The following is a 20,048-nucleotide window of genomic DNA, read 5'->3' as shown; positions in this document are numbered from 1 at the left end:
TTAGCTGCTTTGCTGCTCCTCAATTGCTAGGTCCTTTGTCTGGAAAGCTCTTCCCTCAGATGTTTAGATGGCTCACTCTTTCACTTATCTCAGGCCTCTGCCTGAATATTACCTCCTCTGAGAGGCCTTCCCTGATTATCTTAACTAAAATAGCACACCCATCCCATCACTCCAAATCTGTCATTGCACTGAACTTTTCTTCACAGCATCTATCACCACTCAATTTTGTTCCGTATGATTATTTGTTGATTCTCCTCTACTGAAATGTAAGCTTCTGAGGACAAGACTTTGTTCTCCATGCTTGGAACAGTGCCTGGCATGAGGTGGGCACAAATAAATATTTGATGAAAGAATCAGTGCCTACCTTTAAAAAAGAAGATGAATGGGATCCCTGGGTGGCGCAGCAGTTTGGCGCCTGCCTTTGGCCCAGGGCGCGATCCTGGAGACCCGGGATCGAATCCCACGTCGGGCTCCCGGTGCGTGGAGCCTGCTTCTCCCTCTGCCTATGTCTCTGCCTCTCTCTCTCTCTCTCTGTGTGTGACTATCATAAATAAATAAAAATTAAAAAAAAAAGAAGACGAATAGCTCAATTTCAAAATGAGGATCTGAATAGACATTTCTCAAAGAAGATATACAAATGGTCAGTAAGCACATGAGAGGATGCTCAACATCATAGCCATCAGGAAATGCAAATCAAAACCACAATGAGATGCCATTTCATACCCATGAGAATGGCTATAATCAAAAAGTCAGGTAATAAAAAGTGCTGGCAAAGATGTGTAGAAATTAGAACTCTCAAACACTGTTGGTGGGAATGTAAAATGGTGCAGCCACTGAAAAACAGTCCAGCAGCTCTTTAAAAGGTTGAACAGTTATTGCCATCCAGAATTTCCACTCCTAGGTATCCACCCAAGAGAAATGAAAACAGACATGCACACAAAAACTTGTACACAGAGGTGTATAGCAACTCATTCAGAATTAGCCAGAATGTAGAAACAACCCAAGATTCCATCAACTGATGAATGGATAAATAAAATGTGGCCTGTCCATGTAACGCAGTGTCATTCGACAGTAAAATGAAATAAAGTTTTGATGCATATTACAACATGGATGAACCTTGAAAACATTATATTAAATGAAAGAAGACAGCCACAAAAGAGCACATGTCACAGGATTACATTTCTATGAAATGTCCAGAATAGATAAATCTATAGAGAGAAAGTAGATTTGTGTGATTGCCCAAGGTTCCAGGAGGTCAGACAGAAATGAGTATAGGGTTTTGGGAGGCAGGAGGAGGGCATGTGATACAAAAATATTCTAAAATTGACTATGGTAGAAAAAAATTAAGAATAAAAATAAATAAAATTGACTATGGTGATGGCTGTACTACTTTGTGAATATACTAAAAATCATAGAATGGTATACTTTAAAGGGGTGACTTGTATAGTATATGAATTATATCTCAATAAAGTTGTTATTATCCGAAAACCAATGAATGTCCTCATTTAATACACCCGTATCAAACAGGTGGACTAGCTGGCCGGCCACCCCTGAGTGAACAGTGGGGAGACCTTAATACTCCCTTCTCAGGATTGAGGTGGAGGTGCTCCAGGAACTGGGCCTCCCCAGGCAAACAGGTGAAAGCAAAGTTCCTTTCCTGGTGAATGCTTTAAAACACACACACACACACACACACACATACACACACACACACATACACACACACACACCAAAAATGGCCCTGAGAAACCTATAAGGAGGAGGGATGGAGATCAAATGAGCTGAGCCTGAGAAATTTACTGCGTCCTGTTTTCCAGAGACCATTTTCCCAGCATAAGTCACAGAGACAGATGGCCCCAGACCTGCTTCTGAAAATAACCACCGTTGGGGAGAAGAGTGGAGAGTTGACTTAGTGGGAGCTGCCCAGCCGGGGGAGTAAGACCCACTAGATCTAACAGGCTGGAAAAGAAAGCAAGTCTGAGCCCAGCAGGCTGCAGCTCTGCTACACTCATCCCACTAGAGACCCAAAGCAGAAGCCATTGTCTTTGCTACCTACATTCCCGCATGTGTGTTTTCTCCTTCTTAAAGCAACTTTTATTTTTTAAATCTCATTATTACATTTGCTCCTCGAAAGAATTAGAAAGCATAGAAAAATATAAAGAAAAAAACAAAATGCATTCATAATTCTACTGCCTTAAGGTAGTGTCAACATTTTTGTACAAATTACACATACACACACATTTAAGCAAATGCCAGAATTACTTTTTATACAGTTTTGCATTGTAGTTTTTTTTTTTTTTAGATTTTTATTTATCTGAAATAGAGAGTGAGAGAGAGAACATTAGCAGGGGGCAGACATAGAGGGGGAAGCAGACTCCCCACTGAGGAGGGAGCCTAATGCAGGGCTAGATCCCTGGGCTCTGGGATCCTAACCTGAGCCGGAGGCAGATGCTTAACTGTCTGAGTCACCTAGGTGCCCCGCAGCATAGTTTTTTATATCCTACTTCATATGTCCCTAAACATTCTTTACAAATGTGACATAATGTCTGCATATTGACATTGCACTGCTATGCCTTACTTTACATAATTAGGCACTTTTAACATTAAAGATGTTTTTCCTTTTTAACATTTTTTTTTAATTTTACTTTTTACTCTTACAAATAATGTGATGAATATTCTTTTTTTAAATTTTTTTTGTGATGAATATTCTTATAAGCAATTCTTTTGAAACGTCATGATTATGTTCTTGGGTAAATTGCTAGAAGTATAATTGCTCAGTTAAAAGGTTTTCACATTTTAAAAATCAGTTTATATCAAATGATGCTACCAACATCAGGACAAACCATCTTGTTTGTATTTAAAACTGACATCCATCTTAGCACCTGCTAGGTGCCTGGTATTTTCACATTTGTTTCCTTTTCTTCTGAAGTCTTAAAAATCATTTTAGAAGTATTATAAGAACTGTATGTGGTCGTTGTACAAGAATTGAAGATACAAAATCATATTTAAAAAATGAAAAACTGCCCATATCATTGATAATCCTTGTTAAAGATTTCTTTTTCAGGCAATCCTTTTTCCAATACGTTCATATAAATTTTCAATTTAACCATTTAATGAGTTGACTTGCCATTGTAACTGAGACCATTTTCATCCTTCACTCTTTTTATGGTCTCCTCTACACAGAATAACTCCCGAGATGTGCACTACTATTACTCCTACAAAAGAACAAAAGAGTGTTTTAGTCTGACTCCCTGATGAGGAAGATGAGGGCCAGAGCTGTCAGAGGACTTGGCCAGGGTCCGGCACATTGTTGATCTACACCCAGATATCTCTCGTCCTTTAGTCTATGCAGCAGACTGCAGTCTCTGATGTGGAGCTGAATCTATACTGCCCTGAAACAGGGTGGCCATCTAATTAACTAACCAAATCAGTACATGTTAGTGAAAAGGTGGGACACTATTGTTAATTAATGCAGGATAACAGCTGCAAATCAGGACTGTCCCTGACAAACAATGTATGGTCTCTCTAGCCCCCTAGCCCTTCTAGCACTTTGACATCCTTTGGAGCAGTGAGCTTCGATCCATTTCAAATAACTGTGGGAACCAGTTATGCAAACCTCTTCTGAGCTGAGACTCTGCTCTAGGCCAGGACACAGAGGTGAGAGGCTTGCTGTCCGGTTGGGCAAGCAAGGCTGTTTAAGCAGTAGATGGGAATGTCACTCACTAAAGTCAAAAACAGGACATGCAGCCCTGCAGTGAAGTTTCTGGTCCTCCAGCAGCCTCAAACCTTCTGTCAGAAGGAGATCCCAGTATTCCATCCTCTGCTCAGAGCTTAGAAGGATTTTATTTATTCAGTGAGGCAACTGGCTGCCCTAGCATGAGGCTAGCGCATGAGAAGAGAAGAAATGCATTTGGTTTTAAGTGGAGGGACTAGAGTATTTCTAGAAAGGAGGCCTCACCAGTGGGACAAATCCATCAGCTCAGCATTCCATGAGATGAGGTACCTGTGTAGGTCTAAGGGTTTTTTTGCTTTTGTCTAGATGTCATTTATTAATTGTTGTATACTGGGCACTATGCTAAGTGTTTTACGTACAGGCTTATAAAATGCAGGGCTGCCAGTTTAAAGGTTATTAGGAGGCTCTTTCAATCATCCAGGGAAGTGCCTGGGGAGAAAATGCCCTCCCCGCAGCACACAGCCAGTGCTCTGGCTTTTCGGATGGGATTCACACTTCCCTACACTAGGCTGTGATTATCCCTATCCTACCCTACATGCAGTTTAGCATAGATTAAAAAGATTCTGATGGATTCCTCAAGACTGCTAAGAAAAGTGTAAAAAAAATGTCCAATTTGTTCATGGTCTTTCTTTCCTTGATGGAATAATAAATTTGTCCATCAGCTGGCCCTTCACACCTCAGGCTCATGGCATTCTCCAATGACACACTTGGAATCCACAATGCTAGAAGGCTCTTCCTTGAAAACTGTCTTTTCCTAGTTATAGGTTACACTTCAAATGCTAAGGCAGGCTACCATCAATTCACACAAAGATGTGAGTAACTGAAATTGTTCTTTCTGCAGATCTCAGGATTCCCTTGTCATGTGTTCGTTTCATATAGCACCACTACCTCCTTAACACCATCTTCTTTTTAGGACATCGACAAGAAATCCACATTGATAAAGGTGTCATTGGCAGGCTGTCATCATTTATTCTCCAAAAACCACCCTGTTCTTACTATGAAAGACCACAGCTGGCAGGATGGCAGAGGAAATTGGTGTTGGCTGAGCCCTTTCCATGAGACCGCTGGGTTCCTTACAAGTGTCATAGCATCAATCCCCTCAGCAGCCCTTTGCAGTAGATATTAGCACTCCAGTCTTCAAAGGAGAAAACAGAGAGGTAACATGACTTACCTAAGGTCACATAACCCATGGGAAACTGGACTCTGATCCCTGGCCTCCAAGACAGGAAGCCTATGGTCTTTTCACTTTAGATGTGTTTCACTTGATGGACAGAGGCTTCCATGTCCCCTTCCCCACCAAACTAGGCCTGATAAATTTCATTCATGCCACTCAGTGGAAACAGCATTGACGTTATGGGTTCTTACCCAGTTTCTATGACCACAGACAAATCACTTCACTTCTCTAAGCCTTGAAAATGGGGATGATTGTCCTACTGATAGGTTTGTTGTAAAGGACCTGGCTCAGTTCCTGAATTCCAGAAGGAGCTCTGCAAGTGTTTGTTCCTGGCCCCACCTCATCCCCACCCCAACCATATGGGTGTCTTCACTCTCTCACTCTGAGGATTTCTTTCTCCATCCTTATCCAGTATGAGCTAGAAGTAGGCTCTCAGAGACCTTCTCTCAGGAAACATGGATGGCTTTCCTCCACCCTTCACTGGCCCCCATCATTGCTGGAATCAGGTTTAGAGAGCTTTTTGCCAATCATCCCATCTCATTTTGCCATGGACACTGTGGAAAATTCTACAATATCAAATTCCCTTCAGCTGATGACCAGGATGCATGAGAGGGCAACCCTTAACCCCAATCCTGGTCCCTTGGTACCAGGCATCCTTATTTGCCTTCAAAAACATGGATCTCCCCTCCGCCCCCCGCACCCCAGCAAAGGCAGAGTCATGTGGGTTTCCAACATCCTGGCTGAGCTGAGCATTTGGAAAGGAGATATAAGTGGCAGAGCAGATGCCTTAAGTTTAAAGAGGAGATCCTTCTAAAGCACAGCCCTGGTCTTATCATCTTCCTGCTTTAAAAATTTCCACAACTCCCAGTAAAGGTCTGACCTCCTTGTCTTTGTGTTCAAGACCTGAACTTACTGTTCAGAGACTTCTTTCTCACTGTTCTCTTTATATAGACCCTTTGTGCCATGATCAAGGTACTTCCCTTCTGTCCATCACCTCTTCATGTAACAAGTTGTTACCAGTGTTTTCTATGCGCCAGACACTGTGCTAGGCACTGAGGAACATGGTAATGGGCAAGCCAGGCAGGCTAGTGGGCAGTCACAGAGGTAAACACCGCAGCACAGGAAATTTTGCGACAGGGAAGGTACAGGTTGCTGTGTGGGCACACAGCGGAGGTCCCAAACCAAGGCTTGTGGCATCAGGAGAGCCTTCCCAGGGGAGGTGACAGGAGGTTGGGTTCTAAGGATGAGTGGGAGCTCGTGAGACACATGGGGTGGTAGTGATGGGGAAGAGAGGAGAGTAAAGGATGTGCTCAGGGAGAAAAACAGTATGGGCAGGAACTCGGGCAGAAACTTTGTAGTTGTGGTCCAGGGCGTGCCATTCAAATAGATGCACTGTAAACAGTGCCCTAAAGTTGTTTAACTTGGCACACGGGCAAATGTAGAGCCCTGCGTTCGTGGAAGTGAGAGCAGGCCAGTGTGTCTCCACAAGTCTCAGCGGGCTTGGTGGGAAGTGAGCGGTAGCACAGGAGACTTAGGAAGCAAAAGGGCGGGGGGGCAGGTTGCTGGAGATCAGGTGAAGGCCAAGGGCCCTAGGCCACGGTATTCTTCTCTCTGCCATGGGTACTCATGCCCCTATCCCTCCATCTCTTCCCACTGGAATTCTCTGTGGCTCCAGAAAGCCTTTCTCCTTTCCTCCAGAAGAAATGTATGTCCCATCCACACATGGGACTGTCTTCTGCTAGTCACTGGGTATTAAGGTAGTGTTTGTGGAATGAAGCAGTGTTGGCCATACTTTGGCAGGCATGCACAGCTCTTATAAAAAAGAAGAGGGAAAATTAAGTTACTGCCCCTCACTCTATACATACATATTTGTGCATAGCACATCTAATGTTTGTTAGGTGTTTACTGGCTGCCACACTGTTGTTAACATATTACTTGTTTTAATTCCTTTAATGCTCAAAGCAACCCTGGGAAGTAGGCATTCTTTTTTATTTTATCCTTTAATTTCCATTATATAGATGAGAAAATTGAGGCACAGAGGATAAAGTAACTTGCCTGCGGTCACTACTACTGAGCTAGCAAGTAATATAACTAGAATTCAAATGTAGGATCTGGCTCCAGAATCCATATTCTTACTACCACATTGCCTCGCTTCTTTAGGTGCCAAATTTATACAGCAATGCATTTTGTTACATGTATTTCAAGCACTAATATATACGTTACAAAATGTATACAAAACAGATATTAGCCAAGAATGGGATTAGAAAATAAATATTTCTAACATTTTCTTGGGGATGGTTCTGTGTACCTTACTTGGGGACCACATAAATTAACAGCAGCTGATGAATAGGAGGAAGGGAATTAACATGTTTCCAACACTATCTGTACTTCACAGAAACATCATGAGGTAATTGTGCACCTACTAAGGGCCTGGCACTTTGTTAGGTGCTTGGAATGTTAGGCTATAAACATTCAGAGCAACCCTAAGACCTGAAGTGAGTGGAGGCCTGCCTGGAGATTGGATGAAGGCAGAAGAAACAGGCATGAGGCCAGGGCACTGTGCTGTTCCCAGCCTCGGGTCTGAAATTTGTGATAGAACAATTTACTTAGTTCTGGAACTATTTATTTCATAAAGCTTGACAGATTTACTCAGGAAGAGGCTGTAACTAGCACCCTAGAACAACATATCATGTTTCTTAACTTTTGTCTGAAATTCTAACAACTCAGCATGGTATGGTACTGGTTATCTCAAGCTCATCAGAAGCTCTGATTGGAGATTATAAGATGTCTTTGACTAATAAAAGAGGAGGAAATGAATGTATATTTGCTTAATAAATGCAGCCTGGTCGACAAAATCTTTCCAAAACGGAGACTGCAAGGGAAGCAGAATCATGAATAAGGTTCTTCGGGGGTAGGGGGAGGTGGTTTCATTCAATTTAATGAACATTTGTTGAGTGCTGACCCTACTTGCTCATGCATACTGTGTGCTCAGATATGGTATCCTTAGTCCTCTCAATTGTGTGAAAGGGGAGGTGTGCCCAACTTACAAGGAGCTGGAAGTCATTTTCCCAAGATCATACAACTAATAGGAGACTCGGTCATGATGCAAACCCCAATTCTGTTGAACTCCAAAACCCACTCCAAGAATGAACTCCACCCCAAGAATATGGCATATATTTTTATGTGAGACAATTTCAGATAACTGCAAAGACACTATGGGAAATGTGATAACAGAACTAAAGTCAAAGCTAGTTCAGAGAAAGGATTGAGCACCTGCACAGAAATGCTGTGTAATAAGTGGTGTTGGGGAAGGGTCTCACAAGGTGAATTGGGAACCCTTGGTTTAGATGATTTTGAAGAGAATCCTAACCCAGATTTTTAGGTAAAGAAAGCAGAACCCAGAGCAATGCAGAGGTTGTACCTGCTATCTCAACTGCTCTTACTAAATTTCTACTATGAATCAGATGGCATAGACAGCTTCTCTATAAAATGTCATCACATGTGGTTAGGCTCAGGAGTTGACATAAGAATCACGAAACCTGCAGAATCCTTCAGGATTTGGTGGCTGTGAACTGAGAGAGCTACTCTTGGTAGATAGACCACAAAAACCTACTCTTGCCCCCAAATATCGGCTCTATGCCACCTCTCCCTTATAGCTCTGCCGAATTTTATAATGACATATCTGGGCTGCATTATGTTTCCTAAAGTTCAGTCTCTTTGAAAAGCTGGGTAAATCTGATTATTTTTTCAGCCTTCTATCAGTAAAGGTGGAAGAAAAGAAGCAGCCCTTGCTGTTAAGTGGATGCATTGTCTTGTACTGTATACTTTTATATGTTTGTGCTTATGTTCCCTCTCTTGTGGACGATGTACTGCACATGTCTAAAGGCCAGCCACAGGTCATACTGCAAATGATCTGATCTCAAAGATCCTGTACTAGGCCCTCACCTTCTCCTTCTGAAGAGCTGGGAGTATGCTCACAAAACTGGGGTTTTAGAATCAGAACCCTGGCATGCTAGAAACTTGAGGTCAAAACATACTAACTTCCTGTATCTTGGAACTGACAGTATACTAATGTCCTAAAATTATAAAATTATTTTATCTGCACCTATTAGAACTTGAGGATCCTAATGTATGAGACACCTACCACTCACCTATTCAGCAAATATTTTGTTAGTGCCTACTGCATGCCGGGCACTATGCTAGACTCAGGATACAAAGGTGGAAAAGGCTGTCCAATGCTCTTGCTCCCAGGGAGTTTGCAGAGAGTGGCAGGATTTAAGAATCTTAAAATGTTAGATTCTGAGAGTGTGTTAAAATCCTAGAATGCTAGTGGTGGAAGGGGGCCCTGGATCCTTCTCTCCGGCTCCTTCTTTTATGAGTCCCAGAGCCTTTTCCAGGCATATCCGATTAAAAATCTCACTCATAAGAACATCATTTCACTTCAGTGACATCACAGAATGGCCAGCTTGCAGGCATTCAGCGATCACCCGGGGCGGCTGTTCGTTTTACCAGTGCGGCCACCGAGGTGCAGAGCCGGGCAGCTGCTTGATAGACAGCATGGCCCCGCAGAAGCAGACCCCAGGTCTCCAGGCCTCTCTCCGACGACAGGCAAAGCAGGGCGGGCTTCCCGTGCGTTTCCGAGGGGTGCCCTCTTTGCAAGCCGTGCATGCAGACTTCTGCACCGAGGCCCGGCTCTGCAGAAAAAAGTTTGCACCAACTACCTTTGCGGAGGCCACCAGCCCCGCCCCCGGACCACGTGTGCAGTAGATCGCCCGGTGTTGGGAGCCCCTCCCCCGTTGATGCGTGTTTTATTTTGTTCCTTCCCCCGTCCCCGTGTGCGCAAAACCGATTTTCATTATTTTTTTCTGTCTGTGTTTGTCTTTGTGGTTCGCAGGTGCTCCCTTGCATTGTTCATCCGCTTCATCAACCCCTATAGAGCAGTCCCCCTCCCCGCCCCCCTCCCCTCCGGCCAATGAGAGCCAGAGGCGGTTGCTAGGCAGCGGTGTGGCCCAGCCAACCCCGGACTCAGACTCTGAGGAAGAGTTTGTCCCTAATTCATTCTTAGTTAAAAGTGGCTCCGCCAGCCTGGGGGTCGCGGCGAACGGTAAGTCCCTCTCTCTTCCTAACTTGTGCGTGTGTGTGCGTGTGTGTGTGTGTGTGTGTGTGCGCGTGTGTTCCTTTCATGGGCGATGCTGATTAATCTGTCTGCTTGGGCCGCTTGCAGGGGCGGAGGGCCTGGTGCATGGGGGGGCTCGGGGGGGGCGGGGTGGAGGGGGTGCCCGGCGCGGCTCGGAGACTCAGGCAGCCCCGCTCCTGCGCCGCTGCGGTGCTGGGGGTTCAGGGGGCTGCAGTCCCGCTCCCATGACAGACGTCGGGGGGAGACAGAGCTGCAGGGACAGAGATGCACAGGCACGAGACAGAAGCGTCAGGTGGAGACCGAGGCAGGCAAAGACAGACCCCAACCGAGAAGGACAAGAAAGGTTAAAGCAAAACTAGCACTGATGGGCTGGCTGCCTCCTGTGTGTCAGGACCACGCCAGCCCCTAGCACTTGTTGCTCCGGGGGATCCTCCTCCCCACCCAGCCTGTGAAACCGGTGCTCTAGTGCCCCCCATTAACCGTGAGAAGGCATACAGAAAGGAAACTACCTGGAGGCCAGCGCTGGCTCTGAAAGTTCTTGACTTTCACACTGCCAGGAGACAGAGGGGCCCGAAGTTCCAAGCAGCTGCAGGGCCGAATGCTGGTTGCAGAGAGAGCCAGTGGCGTAAGCATGGATCTGCTCATAGGAAACACTATTCCAGGCCGTGCCCTGACTCTCCTAAGGTGAAGAGGCATGGCAGGGTATGGTGGAAGAGCCCTGGGCTGACCTAGGACCAGCAGACCCAGGTTTTAGTGCCTGGTCAGGTGCCGTGTGACCTGGGTCAAGGTCCTTGCCCTCTCTGTGTCCAACAGAGGCTAATCTATGTCTTTGCAAGGATGACCAGAAGCCTCCAAGAGAGGGGATGATGTACAGCCTCTTTGAAAATCAGACAAAGACGTCTTTGGACTTGATGATTCTCTTCCGCCAGGATCTTAGGCCATACGTTCTCTGTGACCAAAAGTCAAACTGTCCTCCAGGGCCTACTACCTTTGTGCTCCCTGAGAGTGGCATTGTCCTTTTAGTGGTTTGGTGTCACTGCTTCTCCATATGTTTTAGCTGCTGATGTTTTAAACTATGCACAGAATCAGGAACCCTGGACTAGGAGGGAGGAAACCTGTGTGCTCTGTGGGTCACTGGCTATTCGTTCTTGGCAAATGACTGTCCCTCTCTAGGTATCGGTTTCCCATTTGAACCAGTGACAGGGCAATCTCTAAGGTACTCTGAATGAATGAGTGCCATGTGGTGCTGTCAGGGGTGTGTTAGCCAGCAGCCTTCTTGAGTTTACTTAGGGGAAAAAATGTGTATGTATGCACATACACACACACACACATGCATGATGATAATTCTTTGCTCATTTCTGGGTAAATGAGCCTTCTAAGGTAAAAGACAAGATAGGAGATTAAAGTCCCTAATCTCTCCCTTTGCTAAATAACTGAATGAGAGCAATCACTTTGTTGTAAGTTATGCAGCAAATTGATAGCATTGGTGCATTATTGATGTGCAGGGAAGATGGGGGTACTTTGGCCTACAAGCTGTCTGCTCAGTCATGCTCCTCTGTGCTGGTCCTCTCCCCAGGGGACCTAGAGACACTTCTCATTCCCTCCCTGGGGCTTGCTCTGAGACTGTCACTCTAAAGGTTGCTTATAAATGTGTCCCATGCCCAAAGGGAGAGTCCAGGTTTTAGTGATCTGCTGCTCTGTGGCTGGCAGGTCATGAGAGAGAACTGGTGAGTCTCACTCCACAGCTGGACCCTGCCCGCTACCTTCCTGTCCCCTGAAGTCCCAAACTGAGTGGTCTTCTACTAGCAAAAAGACCTGCTGATCCTGGCATGAACCCAGTACCAGTGAGTGGAGATGAGTGGACTCTGCTGCAGAGTGGACCTGATATATGTTTTTAAGGTTTTGATTTATTTGCACGAAAGCAATGTTAAGTTATTTTAATGAGGTTATCTTTACTCTTTTTGTCAATCATAAAAGTGACAATGCTTGTTAACATTCAGACAATACAGAATGGTAAAAAGCAAAGTTCTCTTGTAATCGCTCCTCCCAGAGATAACCACTTTTAACAGTTTGGTGCATGGCCTTTGAGGCACTCTTTGTGTAGTGTCAATTTAATAAGAGAATAAGTGAACGAGTGAGCAGTACAAACTGCCAAAGGACCAAAGTGCAGCCAAGAGAGCAAGGACCATGGGGCCCGACCTTCTGAAATTGGGTCCCGAATACGGGACCCTCAGGCAAGTACCTAACCTCTCAGACCATCAGTTGCTCTGTGAAATGGGGAAACCCTTCCAAAGGTTACTATGGAGTTTAAGAAAGGTAAAAGTCACAGATGTCCCTATTTCCCTTCCCTATCACTACAGCCCCATTCCCTCCCAGAGACCACCCTAAATAGATGAATTGCTCCAGCTCCTTCTGAGGCAGGCTTCCCCAGAGACTTAATTCAGAATGTACTTTAAATGACAAAGGCAGCCCCTTGGGCTCCTGGTGGGTGAAACTGAAGTGGTTTCCTTTGGTGGGAGCTGACTCAGCGTCCCGCAAGGTGGTGGTGGGGGGCTGACCCTCTGGAAACCAGCCTCCCCAGGAGCTCGACTGCTCTCTCCAGCGGCTCCCCAGAGGCCCTCTGCCTACAGCTGTGTCAACTCCAGCGCTGGGCTGCCATCCCAGGGCCACGAGGCCTCAGAGCCGCCTGGCCAGAATCCCCGTGTAAAGTGCAAGGAGACGCAGGAGGCATCACAGAACAGCTCATTGTCCCTGCGGGAAAGAAAACAGGGGAAGGAGCTCTTTCTGTCATCAAAGTCCTAATCTGCCCCCAAGGATAACCATCTAGAAAACACTGATATATGTATAAAAAGATTTCACTAAAATATCAGCTAGTCACAGCTGAAAAGCTAAAGGAAGTGGCGAGGATTAAGTAGGCATTTGTCCCTACCCCAGAGAAACTTTTTAGAATAAATATTAAGGGTTCTGTCAATTGTCATAACCTAGATTCTGAAGTCAAGGGACTTTTAAAAACTTGATAATGTTTAAGAGGGTCAGGGAATAAATAGCTCGGAGAAAGCTGTCAGTTTCTCAAAGCCTAGGTGAGGAAGAGGTGGGGGGGATTTACATGTAATGAGCATGCTCCGTGTGGCAGTCTCTCTGTACATGCATTAACTTATTTGAGCTTCAATTTTTTTCTATTTCTCTGCCAGGAAAATGAGGCCCATGAAGGGCCAGTGACTTGCCCATAACTCCACTGCTCCTCAGGGGCATGTTAAAGATTCAGACCCAAGCCTGCTTGACTCTACAGGCTCCTGTCTTCTTCCACCCTCACCCCCCCGCCCTCCACCCCATTTGTTTGGTTTTGTTTCCAGTACCAGGTCCTATTATTTCTATGTCTCCTCCTTAGCAGGAGATTGGAGAAGAAGAATTCCACCAAAGAAAAATATCTTTAAGATTTTTAAAAGAATTTTTTTTAAAGATTTTATTTATTCATGAGAGACGCAGAGAGAGGCAGAGACACAGGCAGAGGGAGAAGCAGGCTCCCTGCGGGGAGCCCGATGTGGGACCCCGGGATCACGCCCTGAGCAGAAGGCAGATGCTCAACCACTGAGCCACCCAGGCGCCCCTTAAAAGAATTTTTTAAAAAGAATTACAAGTTGTTAGATTCCTATTACTCATATCACTCATATCAACCTTGATGAAGTACCTCTTACGTGACAGGTGTTTAATCCCATTGAATTTTGGAATATGATTGAATCTTCATATCCACCTGTGACATAGACATTTCTAAATCTCATTGAGGCAGTACAGGGCCAGAGAGGTTAAGTAACTTCCCCTAAGTCACTACAGCTTCTAACTGATAGAATCAGATTTGTACCTCAGGACTGTCTGATACCATAGAGTAGAATTTTTCACCTGTGTTTTTGTGAGAACGGTGGAACTTTCAAAGATGAGTAGGTACAAATGACTGAGGCAGTAAATTTTGGTGCTGCTTCATGAAAGGCAAGCAAGCCCTGGATGCTGGGTCATCCATGGCTTCTTTTCTCTTCTTGTCCATCCCCACATCCTGCACTGGGCCCTTCCCACTTCAGTTTACAGATTTCTCAAGCTGGTCACACTGGTCAACATCACTGCTGTTTGGCAGTTTCATTGACTTTCTCGGGCCTTAAGCAGCTGGAATTATTTTGTTTTGACTTCCAATCCAGTGGAGGAGTGTTTATTTTTCTTTCTAAATGGGAAACACTGCTACGTATGCCAGCTCCTTCCAAAAGTGTTTTCTTAAAATGAAACAAAACAAAACAAAAAAATTCAACTTAATTTAAGACCTATCCAGATTCCCTTGAGGGAGTCTGCCCGGGTCCTTTTTAGTCGCTTTGTGAAATCAGAAGGCAAAATTGTGCCTGTTTCCTACTGTTGAGAAGTGTCCACTGAGGTTTTTGTCTCCTTTCACTGTGAATTTCATGGAACCTATTTTAGTTGTTCTGTGTCAACTCTCGGTAATTAGGTCTGGATGTTTCCCCAGTCCCAAAGATAAAGGACATTGGGGTATGAGAAGTTTCATACAATTCTGTTCCCCTCTCTTCTCTCTTGGATTAAAATACTCTTGCTGGTAAATAGATTCTTACATCAGCTATGTAGAGAAGTTAAGTTACCTAACTCCTAGTAGCAAGACAGACTGATAGGTTCCTTTATTCATTTATTCATGGTGACATTTGAAATATCTGTGGATGTTATCCAGACAGATGAGGGGGAAAGGGCCTCCTAAACAGAAAGACCCCATAAAACTGTTATTAAACCAATGGGATCAAAATCTCTTAAATGAACCCCTTGGAGCCAGATACATTTCAGAATCCAGAAGTTTTCAGCTTATGAAAGAAAATACAGTTCATCAGATGTGTTTTTCTTAACATTCCCAGAGTGCTCAGGTAGTCCACGGTAATCAAACACATCAATATATCTGTGATGAAACATGAATAGTCATACTCATGGGATTAAAAAAAAAAAAAGACTGAGCTTCATTTAAGTTCAAGTTTTGCCATGAAAAGAATTTTGATAGAACTTTTGGTCTCAGAGTTTGGGGGATTTCAGAATGGTGGCTAATGGATGATGAACCTGAATTGTGCCTTTTTTTAAATGAGGGTACCAGGATTCAAAGGTTTGGTAACTTGCCCGTGGTTATAGAGATAACTAGATAGCTTGATACCTAGAAGGGATGCTACAGGTGCAAGTCGCTGGCTAGGAAGCTCTCTAAGAGCTTGCTGTTTCTCCATGACAGCTATTTAGAAAGGCCAAGCCCCCACTGCTGTAGATGTGGGAACTCAGAGCCCAGGTTGAGCCAGCAGGCTGGCTGTCTCCCTGCAGAGGAATTCAGGAGGTAAGGCCAGGTGTTCAATTTTCCAGAATCCAGAACTGGCCCCAGACTTTGTGCCCTTTCCACCCTACCCGGTACCTCCCTCAACTAAACAAGCCCTCACCTATGGCTTCCCTCTAGGGGCAGGCCATTGTGCCCCTCTAATTGGGGGCAGTGGAGACAACCACACAGAGGTGACTTCTGTTTCCCTACAGTTTACAAAGCCCTTTTTCATACATTACCCCAGGCAAACTCTGGTGACTCTAATTTAATTGCCACATTGGCTTTCTAGGAGGTAAGGCTTCTTCCTGACCTTGCAAAATAAACAGGTCACATTTTGAATTAATGTAACCAAATGTCCTGGGAGAAGGAGAGCCCTTTAATTAGTCACTCACGTGACACAATTGTAGACTCTCTGCAGCTCCTTTTCCACTAATTTCCCCAAATACCATTGCATTAAAAGGTACAAAAATAACATTTTTGGGAGTACGGCTTGATTAGATCTAGGAATTCCTAGACCACCCCCCGAGGAAGGCACGTTAGCCATGTGTCTGGGCTTTCTCCATCTGGAAACTAAGCCTGGTTTGTGTCCCCACTGAAATGTTAGTGGCTGGCTCCATGAGGCCCCGTGGACACCAGACCATGTCTCAGAGCATCTCCTGACACTTCAGGTCCCAGACTGTTGAAGAGGCGCCAGGAAGGAGGCCATGGAGAGTTTGTGAGATTAATACAACTAACACTCGCAAAGCCCTCACATTCCTAGAGGGCGTTCACATCTGTCACCTCATTGGATCCACAGCACAGCCCTGTGAGATTGGCTCCATGTGGAGTCATGGGAGCACCATCATACACTGGAGGAAACATGCTCAGAGGCAAGCAGCTTGGCACAGAGCTGCCCACTTGGTGCATGGCTTTCAAGCAGGTTTGGCTTTGCTCACAGTGGCCAGTCCACCTGTGAGGCCACTGCCATCCATAGAAGCTCCATCTCCCAGTTATCAACCTCACCTGGAGAGGCCTCACCCTGACCCTTCACCATAGAAAGCTGCTTGTGAGGAGACTCACATCCCCGAGCAGTAGACCTGGCTCCCGAGCCCAGCTCTTCCTCTGACCCGCAGTGTGACCCCACGAGAGCCTCTCCTGCGGTCCCTGTGGGCAGCGGGAGAACTAGATTACATCAGCATTGCCAGGCCTCACTGGCGCAGTTCGTCACCGTCACTGGTGTGCCTGCCTGCACTACTCTTTCCTACCCTGCCTCCTTTTACAAACTTTTTTTTTTACCTAAGTGAATTTATCTTTTTTTAAGATTTTATTAATTTATGTAAAAGAGAGATGAACGGCGAGGAGGGGCAGAAGCAGACCCCTGGCTGAGCAGGGAGCCTGAGACTGGGGGCTGGATCCCAGGACCCTGGGATCATGACCTGACCTGAAGGCAGACACTTAACCAACTAAGCCACCCAGGTGGCCCAATTTTATTTATTTTAAAAGAAAATTGTGTATTTCTGCTGCAATTCACTTGCCATAAATAGAGGGTAGCTGTAGAAATAGATACAGTGGAAGCAGTTATCACAACCTGTCAAAAGAATGCCTGCTTGAGGACACAGCAGAAGTTGGCTTCTCTTTGTTATACAGGGACCTTGGCAAATGTTAAAAACACAGCAGTACTAAACTGAGACTTCCTCCTCGACATCATCTAAAAGCCTGAAAGCAGCTATCCTGCATGTGACTCAGAGTGCTTTAGTGTCCATTGGTACTGGATGCCACCAAAATTGCGTCCCTAGGATACCCGACCCCATGGCTTTTCCCAGTACTCTGGGCTTTCAATGCTACCCCCTGTAGCCTGCTCACTTTGGGAATAAACGTCTCTTGCTGCTCTCAGAATCTACCCTTCTTGCCTTTCCTAAGTGTGGTCTTCTCTGAGCGATCTGTTCCCACCCTCCCCTCAGAGCCCCCTGCCCTCTGCCCCTGTCATCAGGTCTGAGCTGGGTGCTTTGAGCTCAGCTGGATCCCCCATCACTGGTTAATGGCTCCCAGTTTGGACAAGGAAACCATGTGGTTTCCTTCCTCCCCCCCCCGCCCCCACCTTCCTCTCCTTTCTGCCCTCCACTCTCTCCCTCTGAACTGCTATTATTTATATAGGTGTTTGAGATTAAACAACTAAAAAAATTCACTTTGCTCTAAAAGGCCTAAAAGAACCAAAGCCAGACTTAAAGCCGAAACAGTACAATGTGGAACCATTAGAGGGAAAGATAGATTATGGAGGCCTGGAGATCCTTACAGTGCTGTGTGGCCACAGCACGTTGCTTAACTTCTCTGGATCTGTTTCCTCCTCTGTAAAATGGATATTGGTTTGAATAGTACTTCACCAAATTGCTGTGTATATGAGAAAATCCGATCAAGACTTCTAACGTGATGATCACTACGGAATAGGTACCCCATGAATGTTAGTTTCCTCTTCCCCTCTTGGCACCCAAAAGATTTTGGCCAGTCATCTCTGGAAGGAAGGCGGATTCCTCCATTGCCACCCAGGCTTGGAGAAGGTACAATTAACAGCTCTGTTTGGGTGTCCTGAGCTTTAATCCTCCTTTTTCTCCTGCATGGTTTCCAGAGACTTAGGATAGGGGAGTGAGCCCAAGGCAGCAGCTAAACAAACATAGCAGGGGGTCTTGGAAACAGAGCCCCAGCCTTGCTGGCTGGAGCACCCTGCATTGCTTCCATTCCCGTAGTGCCAGGAACTGAGTGTTGATACCTGGTACCAGATGAAACGCTGTGATGTCTTTTCCTTCTGGTCAGCTAGCCTTCCCCCCACCAGAGTTGAAAGGAGAGGAAAATGACTGGTAATTCATTTAGGCTTCACTCCTTCTCTCCTCAATGGATCATATTTCTATAAATAACTCTGGGAAGCTGCTGCACGGAATAACAAGAGTAATACATATATTTGCACTTCTAAAGACCTCTCTTCAGCAGCCGCAGTGGGGGCTGGGCGGGGGCGGACTATCCGGCTGATGTGAGTGTCCTTCCCTAGTGGCTGTGTGACCTCCTCCAGCTCCTCCAGGCTCCCTTCTCTCGCCCAGCTGCCCAGCTGTAAAATGGGGTAAGAATAGCAATCCGGGAGTTGTTTCAAAGGTGCGATGGGATGACGTCTTGGGCACTGAGATTCTAGAGTGTGTTCAGTATGTACTGGTCTCTCCTCATCATCTTTGGCAAAGAATGGGGTATGTTTTTAGATGGTGAGGAGGTTACCTGATCAAAATTTGTGATCACGTCTCTGCTATTATCTGGAAAATGAGCAAAAACAGAAGTTGAGATGAGACTTGCCTATTTTCTAGTTTTCTAGTTTTGCAAATCCTGCTCTCCTTAGCCAAAACACTTCCTACTCTGTCTTTCCTCCCCTAGACCACTGCGGTAGTGTCCCCAGGAGCCTCCCTGGCTGTCTCTCCCTTTCCTCCATCCTCACACCATCCCAGGGTGATCCCTCCAAAGCCCAGAGCCCTGTCGTGGTCCCCTTCCCCCCGCCACGGCACCCCTCAACATGTTCCCACTGCTGGCAGGCTGGGGTCCTGACTCAGTGGCAGCCCCAGCCAAAGCCCTTCTTCCCAGGGGCCCTCCCCTCTCTTTGTTTACTTCTGTGCTCCCGCCAGGGAGCTGTGGCCGCAGTAAACTACCACGGTTCTTGAAGGGACAAGGAATGTTCCCAGTGCTAAATACAGGGCCTGCGGTGAATATCTGGCATTATTGGGAGCAAAGGCTTCTGAATGTAACAAAACCTCATTAATTTAGAGTGAGAACAGTGGAAGGTCTTTCTGATTTGGACTGATAGGGGAAGAAATGAAGCTTGTTTACCCTTCAGAACCAATTCAATTCAGGAAATTATTATTAAAGACTTCTATTGTGCCGGGGCTCATGGAGAAAAGCAAGCAGTCTGCTCACCTGTTGGTTGTTGGAGAGACAGCCATACACTTAAACAAACCTGCCCTGAAGCAGGCATCGTTAGGGGGCCAAGGAGGCAAGCGTGCCAGGGTCTGTGGGGCTGCAGAAGTTTAATGCAAACTGGGAGGTTCAGGGCTTTTTTTCTTTTTTAAAGATTTTATTTATTTATTCATGAGAGACACAGAGAGAGAGACACACAGGCAGAGGGAGAAGCAGGCTCCCTGCAGGGAGCCCGATGTGGGACTCGGGCCCGATCCCAGGACTCTGGGATCACGACCTGAACCAAAGGCAGACATTCAACCACTGAGCCACCCAGGTGCCCAGGAGGTTCAGGTTTAATGCAAACTGGAGATAGACCATAACTCCCAAGGAGCACAGATGAGTTTACACATCCAGGTTCTGCCCAGAAGTAAGCTTTGGTTTTATGATCTACAGTCTGCTACAGATTGAATTGTGTCCCTGAAAAAGCCACCTTTTGAAGCCCTGGCCTCCATGTGACAGTATTGGAGGTAGATCCTTTAAGGGAGTGAGGCCATTGGAGATCATAAGGGTGGAGCCATGATGTGGACGAAACCCATATCCTTACAAAAAGGGAAGGGATACAATTGTTCACTTGCTCTCTGCCGTGTGACACAGCAAGGAGGTGACCGTGTGCAAGTCAGGAAGAGAGCTCTCACCAGAAACCAAATCCTATTGGAACCTAATCTTGGGCTTTCCAGACTCCCGAACAATGAGAAATAAATTG

The 20,048-nt window shown here is 45.8% G+C and overlaps 1 protein-coding gene across 5 annotated transcripts in view; it reads left to right on the top strand.

Moving 5' to 3' along the window:
• TENM4 (teneurin transmembrane protein 4) overlaps positions 1 to 20,048 on the top strand; it is a 2,813,748-nt gene that overhangs the window by 2,517,806 nt on the left and 275,894 nt on the right. For all 5 annotated transcript variants that reach the window (XM_072794810.1, XM_072794811.1, XM_072794814.1 and 2 more), the window contains one exon: positions 9,802 to 10,011. In XM_072794810.1, coding sequence (XP_072650911.1) covers positions 9,802 to 10,011 — 210 coding nt within the window. The remainder of the gene's footprint in view (positions 1 to 9,801; positions 10,012 to 20,048) is intronic.

This window comes from Canis lupus, chromosome 23 (assembly GCF_048164855.1).
Source record: "Canis lupus baileyi chromosome 23, mCanLup2.hap1, whole genome shotgun sequence".
Lineage (NCBI taxonomy): Eukaryota > Metazoa > Chordata > Mammalia > Carnivora > Canidae > Canis > Canis lupus.
Note: the sequence above shows the minus strand (reverse complement) of the source record. Positions and strands in the feature narration are given on the sequence as shown.